Source organism: Thunnus thynnus, chromosome 11, assembly GCF_963924715.1.
Source record: "Thunnus thynnus chromosome 11, fThuThy2.1, whole genome shotgun sequence".
Classification (NCBI taxonomy): Eukaryota; Metazoa; Chordata; class Actinopteri; order Scombriformes; family Scombridae; genus Thunnus; species Thunnus thynnus.
Genome location: NC_089527.1, coordinates 28,456,862 through 28,464,000, shown reverse-complemented (window position 1 = coordinate 28,464,000; position 7,139 = coordinate 28,456,862). Strand labels below are relative to the sequence as shown.

The window sequence follows — 7,139 nt, the reverse complement described above, 5'->3', positions numbered from 1 at the left end:
GTTCTTGAGTCAACATTTGCATAAATTGCCTCCATCGCTCTTAAGGATGCCAACTATTTTCTAAAGGGTCAGCTCTGAAGCACAAGCTACAACGCATGTATAGCATATGATGAAACTCTTGTTGGGTTCAGTTTCTCACACAAATATACTAAAAATAGATACAATCTGTGGTTGTATCAATGATGATAGACAATTAATGATGATAGAATAAAAATAAAGACACTGAAAACAAATTAATTAAAAAGATTTTAATTGTTTTCATAATTACACAAAAAGCCACAACCAGTATCAGCTACCAGCATTACAAAGGACATCATGACAAACGTCTGACTCCAGTACAGTGCTCATATGTTGTAATTGACTGACTTTATATTGACTCATCTGTTGAATAGTTTTGGTTTACAATTCTTCTAAAATAATTTGATAATTTTCTCACAACAGCAAGTGTTTCCTGAGTGAAACCACTAATTATCAAGTAAAATTCACAAACACTGATGGCCTCTGCTAAAGAGATCTGTCAGCTGCTGAACAGACTTCATTTAAAAATTATTTTCAGAAAAGTGTCATTTGATGATATAGTAAGACATAATTACACAAAATCTATATTACATTGTTTAATTATGATATGAGGGATGTCATAAGAAATGGTCTCAATCAGGTTTTTTGCAACTTTCAATTATCATGAAATCTTTAGCTAAGACATTAATAAAAATAAAGGTTTTTATGAATCTGTTGCATTTTGCAGAGGTTTGGTTTTGTTTTATCTGTCTGCTTCTTTTAGTTGTTTGAAACATTGGAAATTGGTTAATGAAGCTCTTCTGGCAAAAGCTGTAAACATCTAATTTATAGAAATCTCTTTAAAAAGGCAGAGCAGAAGCAAAAGGTCATCAGCACAGCAGAGAAAAGTTTCAAATTCACACACATACAAACTAATTTGCCTTTTGCAAAATCATAGTTTGCTTTGAAAAAGCATTTTTACATATTATACACCAGCATTTTTCTCACAGATCCACTGCAGAGAAGTATCACATGACAGATCATTCCAGTTGTCTCCAGTTTTCCCCTCAGCCCTGATATGTACACAGTCCTCTTCACCCCACTGCGGATCTCCATTTCCATTATCAGGCTGATTTGACCTCCAGTACCTACAGGTCAGTGAACAAGAGAATCGTGACACTTAATCTCTGACATGAACACAGTCCTTCACTGGAACATAAGAAAACTGAATGTGTCTCATTCTATTCATTGTACTTATTCTTCCTGGCAAGAAGTAGGGTTGTAAATAATATTTCTTCACAAACATCACAGAATGGAATTTATTCTATCTTGCATGATGTGCCTTAGTATAGTTTTGAGCAGGGCTGCAGGTTCACTGTAGTATTTTTCCTAAATATAAATTTGCAGTCATCAAATAGCAACAAAGGAGCCTCCTGTATAAATAAACACCCCCATAGTGTTCTGGTCATCAGTTACAGTACTGTACAGTTGGTGAAGTGTAAAACTTGACTGTGGACCAGAAACTCCGTCTCAGATGCACCATTAAACGGTAGTTTGGTTTGATTTTTTCTCATAATTATCATTTTGCACTGACGATTTAACCAGAAAAGCTTCAGACCAACCTGGAACTGCCAGTCACCTCACATTGTCTGTGATAGAAGATCTAATACATATCACCAACCTCTAATATACAGCAGTGTTTGTGTATGTTGTCAATAAACAACCAACTGAAGCCAAACCTTAAAGTCAGTGGTGTTCCATCAATCCATTTCCAGGTTCCCTCTTCGTCTCTGTCAGTCAAACCAATCCAAGTTTCTACCTCAGTGAAGGTAGACAAGAATGTCTGTTTTCAAAAAAGGGAAAAAAGTCATATTATTTATATTGTTTTTTGAACAACAATATGCAGTTTACATAGGATTACTCTGAACATATTTGATAAAAATCCATTTAACTATTATTATTATTGAAATATAATAATAATGATATAATCATTATCATATTTTTTTCTTGTTTGATAAACTTAAATTTTAGATTTATTTAAAAAACTTTTTTGAGGTGCCCTTTTGTTTTTTCAGAATCTCACTTGCACAGTCCTTCTTTGATCCTTTAATGCATTATGGGTTGTTGTGTCTTGTTATTTGTACAAATAGATAAACTAAAGAAAAAAAAACAAAACAAAAAAAATATTGACAGCACAAAGCTTAGTAGAAGCTAGTGGTGTAACGGAACGTAGTTGATCTGTGATCTGTATGAATCGCCTCCCACAGTTCAGCATGAATGTGAACCGCGGATAAACTGCAAAATGTAATGTCTCATTGGAGACAAAGTAAACAAACTGATGTAGCTACAAGTCATGGACAGACAGCGTGTCACTAACGGGATTTTGAAGAACAACGACCAAACCAGCATCTAGTGGGTCCGTAGTGACATCTGCAGCTATGTTAACATGATGTTTAATGTGCTGCAGCTGAGCAGCTAATAAGTCATCTAGCTGCTGACTGACATTAGCGGTGCACTTTTCCCTGGTGAATGTTTGTTTGGTGGCTCATTCAACAAGCTAAACTGCAAAACAAGACGTGTGCTCATGTTTGTAAGTTATCATCAAGTTTTGATGATGTGGACACAGGCTATTTTTTCATTCACTACCATGTTTAAAAGAAAAAGGTATCATGCCTCATATTGCATTTCAATTTAACAATTTCGTACTGAATATTTGATATATTTTAAGGTTTTATTTAAACATTGGAGATTTTGAATATTTTCACAGAAGACCACTGGCAAAAGTTCCTTGCTTTAAGTCTTTTACAGAATAAATGGAAAGCAAAGTTATATTTGTCTCCTTTTTCTTTTTTTCTCTTTTTCCGAAAAATGATCCGATCCGTGACTCAAAACCATGATACGATCTGAACTGTGAGTTTTGTGATCTGTTGCACCCCTGGTGGGAACTGATTCCCCCAGACTGACCTGTATTTGTCCTCATTTACAAGCACATTTATGTAGTGACTGCTAGTGTTAGTCTTTAGTCTTAGCCTTAGTCTGTCTTTCTCAAGAAAGAAATCAGGGAATAAGAAATGTCATTAAATTGTGCATAAATTACTGTATACAGAATTCCTGTTGCCAGACATCATCATGTTTTTTCTTAAACTGAAACTGAAAGATGAAATGAAATACTTTGATTTTAAGGCAAATGTGCAAACTTAAGAATACCAGCAAAACATGCTACAGAGCAGCACAAGTTCATTCAAATCATTTGAATTATTGTTGTCAAGGTGTTGAACACCAATGATCCATAAAAATAAATAAATAAATTAATCAATAAGTAAGTGTTTTAGCTTTTTTTCAAGGTACAGGAAGATTGCAATTAGGCATAGTTTCTTTGCAAACATAGAAACAAACACTCTGAACCTGTTCTTCAGTGCTGTCTATAACCACCAGATCTGCTCCTTTCTCTCTGCAGTCCTGTCTGCCTCTTGACCAGGAACCAGACTCACTGGAGAGGAAATAACAGGAACATCTGAACATCCTCCATCCTGCAGGACAAGTTTTCTCTGTAACACACAACATTAGAAATTAGACAAGAATCAAGTCTGTCTGTTTCCAAAGTATGAGAGTTAAAAAGATACATATTAAGCACATAATTGGTTCACCATATTTTAGTGCATGACTCCTACTGTGAATTACATAACATGTGACTAGAATTGACTTGTTGATATTCTACCAACTATGGAGCATTTCTGGTGCTGGGGGAAGGGGGGAGGTAATGGGACAGAGTACACAGTAAACTCGGCAGTGACACATTTCTCTGTTCTGTATTTCTCTGTTTTGTGTCGTCAGGTTAGGCTAACCCATTGTTGCTAACTTTGGAGCTAAACTCCTTCACTTTTCCAGCATTTGGAGAAACAACACAGACTTTTTGGCATTTATGAACTGACACACTGTAGTCTGTACTGTACTGACAACTTACTACTAACCTTTTCCTCTGCCCCGCTCACATCCACCGTCACTTCTCTGCCCCTTCTCTGCCCCTTCTCTGCAAACATACTCCTTAACGGAACCACGCGACCAGAGGTTTCCCAGGCAACGACAGAGATTGACTCACGTACCGGAACAGTGCTGCACAGAGACTCCCAAACGCTATCGGGATACCAAGTATTAAAAAATATTTTTTTTGGCTTGGCGGGGGTTCTCGTTGTGTCATTATGGAGAAACAGTACAGTTAGACCTAGCAGTCTCCATTAGGTTGGGCGAGTTCGAAGTTGTGAAAACAACAACGTTTTCACAGGTAATTTGTTAGTCTGTCCCTCCCGCCACAGGAAATAATGGATTACTCCTGGAAAGCTATTGATGTAGCACTTTTCTCCTTATGAAAATAACACAGAGATTATTCGACCAATGAGAATTTTGTCGGACGAGAGCATATCGACCAACTAATCGACTAGTCGACCAGCAGACTACAGCCCTACTGTATAATTATGGTTATAAGCACTCATAAATATTCATAATGCTTTATAACGATAATCATAACACATTATAAAGCATTATAAAGCATTTTATAATTATAGATACTACCTGAAACAATTCTACCTTACCTGTAGCTGTATACTTTACTTTTATGTAAACGTTTGATCAACAAAAGTGACTCCTTAAAAAAAATAGGTGCAAACCCTGCACTGGAGTTAAAACTTGGTAAGTCTCAATATTTAAAAGCAATATTTCATGTTAGTAAAAAATCAGCAGTCTTACCTCTGTCTAAAGTCATCTACAAATAAGCTAGTGTCCACTAATGTCCCTGTTATCTGCCACCAACACCACTATTCCTCCCAGGTGTCAGGCTCCTCATTCACTTCCATTCATTTTGAGGACCAAGTCCTCAAAATAAGCAAGTTTTTAAACAAGAAAAATATGACCATAAAGATTAAGATTTTAATGTAAAGAAATAACTGTCACAAGTCAGTAAGTCTTCACAAATGTCATGTGCAAATGTGTGCTTGCAGGTTTGACACTTACAAGTGACAATTAGGAGGAAATGGATTTATTTAGACTAAGTAAGACTTATTATAATATTTGAATGTATAAAAACATCATATTAAAATACTCGACTAAAACTCCTCTCAAGCTGTAAATCAGATGCCAGTTTGAAGAAATCCTTTAGTGTTACGGTGGTAAACTGGTGGTAATGGCAGATAATGGTGTGTGTGTGTGCGTGTGAGTGTGTTTTCACTCTCGTCTTAACAGAAACTCATGTTTGCTTCGAGAAGGGTCGTTATGCACAGAGATATGTGGTAGAGACACATCTGCTGACTGCAGATACATTTTACAGAACTGAGAGTACAGAGAAGCACCTAACCACATAATCTATTTCTATTTATGTTTTCACCAGAGTACTTCTGTATTAAAGAATGTATGTGCGCGGTGTCCACACTTACTCAGCCTGTTCCGCTCTTTAGTCTTTTCAATGATGCTGGCGTTCAGCAGGTCTCTCTCTTTAGTCTTTTCAATGATGCTGGTGTTCAGCAGGTCTCTCTCTTTAGTCTTTTCAATGATGCTGGCGTTCAGCAGGTCTCTCTCTCTAGTCATTTCAATGATGCTGGCGTTCAGCAGGTCTTTCTCTTTAGTCAGGTTGGCTTTTAGAGTGGAGAGTTCTTCAGCTGAATGCTGCACTGAGTAATGGTCTGAAATCAATCAAGAGGCCTTATGTCTTAGGTCTTATGTTTTATAAAAGATCTAAAATAGCAAATAAATAAAAAGTCAGTGCATGATCAGTAGACTAATGGGTGGTTTGGAATAAATTTCTTTCTATCTATGGGCCCTTTTTTGGATTCATATTGAAATTGCTTAAATGCCAGTCACTGCTCCTCCTATAAAGGGATCTTACTATTTCATATGTAACATCCTCATTATATACTTAATATGCCATGCCTTTTGATAATGCCACTCCTGAGATGATGTATGTTCACATTAGTGAATATAATTTGTCAAAAAAATAAAAGTAAAAAAAAACTTAAATAATAATAAGGGACATGTTTCTACAACATTAAATACAAAACTACAAAAATAGTTACTTTATCCACTCAAGTCAAAATATTTCCTCATTTTGGCCCGTCATTGTGACCTGTGTGAAAAATTAAGTTTTACACTTCACTTTCACAAAATCATATTCACAAAATATGGAAACGTTTTTGTCTTTGTAAATAAAATGGAAGAGCTACATTGAGAAAAAAATGATAATACATAAAGAAAATAAGAGAATGGAACCAAGACAACCCAACATATAAACTCAAATAAACATCCTGGTAAAACATGAGCATTTTTTGATAATAGTCCTACATGATCACTGATTTCTGAATGTTAACCAGACTCACAGTGGACACCGAGGCCGATGAGTCCAGCCAGCAGGAAAACACTCAGCAGCCCCAGACAGAGAACAACAGCTCTATAAAATCTCCTCTCTGAGCTCCTCGGACCTGAACAGAGCAAAGACCAGTGAATCCAATCAATCATACAACAGGATTAATGACAGATTAAAACATACTACTCACAGCTCAGCATGTCAGCCTCTCTGTCTGACTGAACATTCTTACCTGTCTGATTTGTTGAAGGTCTTGAATCAACAGGTTTCATACGTTTAACATTGACATAGATTTGCTCCATCACTCAAATGGATGTTATGTTAAAGATGAAATGCTTGTTGGTTTCAGTGTCTCTGTCTTTTAACTACTGAGGAAGTCACCAAGGTGGAGGTGTTAGGTACCACATGTTGAATGTGGTGTCTGTGACAGCTCTCTGCTGTCTTCCTTGAAACAGGATTGTTATGGTAAAACACACCAAATTACAATTATAGAGGATTAAAGACCCTAAATTTACAGATTATGTTTTTACCATGACGTAATTTGTTACTGAACGTATTTTTATGAGGGGCCGTTAGGGACACTATTCAGAATTACTTGCATATACATGTACTTTTCCTCTCACATACACATATGAAACCAGACTCATTCACATACTATACCAAAAACCACAAACACATACAAGTGCAATGCTTTTACATACACAACTGAAACACTCTCATGAAAACTATTGAAAAGCTTCCACACATACTAGTAAAGTGTGCTCATATACGCAGTTGAAATGCTCTCATAAGG

General features: G+C 36.2%; 1 protein-coding gene across 1 annotated transcript; it reads right to left on the bottom strand.

Moving 5' to 3' along the window:
- Nucleotides 1-283: 283 nt before the first annotated feature.
- LOC137192059 (CD209 antigen-like protein E) lies at nt 284-6,648 on the bottom strand. The gene is made up of 6 exons (XM_067602597.1): nt 6,579-6,648; nt 6,360-6,461; nt 5,424-5,669; nt 3,403-3,545; nt 1,737-1,840; nt 284-1,145 (listed from the first exon to the last, which is right to left on the bottom strand). Exons 1-6 carry the CDS (start codon nt 6,646-6,648, stop codon nt 983-985), a joined length of 828 nt encoding a protein of 275 aa, XP_067458698.1. The 3' UTR covers nt 284-982.
- Between the last annotated feature and the right edge of the window lie 491 nt (nt 6,649-7,139).

What these genes read in the sequence shown, in the direction of transcription:
- LOC137192059 (XM_067602597.1), bottom strand. Translation starts at nt 6,648, where the DNA reads ATGGAGCAAATCTATGTCAATGTTAAACGTATGAAACCTGTTGATTCA. An exon ending in CATCGGCCTCGGTGTCCACT is followed by an intron (nt 5,670 to 6,359) that starts GTGAGTCTGGTT and finishes GATTGATTTCAG; the next exon opens with ACCATTACTCAGTGCAGCAT. An exon ending in GGAACACCACTGACTTTAAG is followed by an intron (nt 1,146 to 1,736) that starts GTTTGGCTTCAG and finishes ACTGACCTGTAG; the next exon opens with GTACTGGAGGTCAAATCAGC.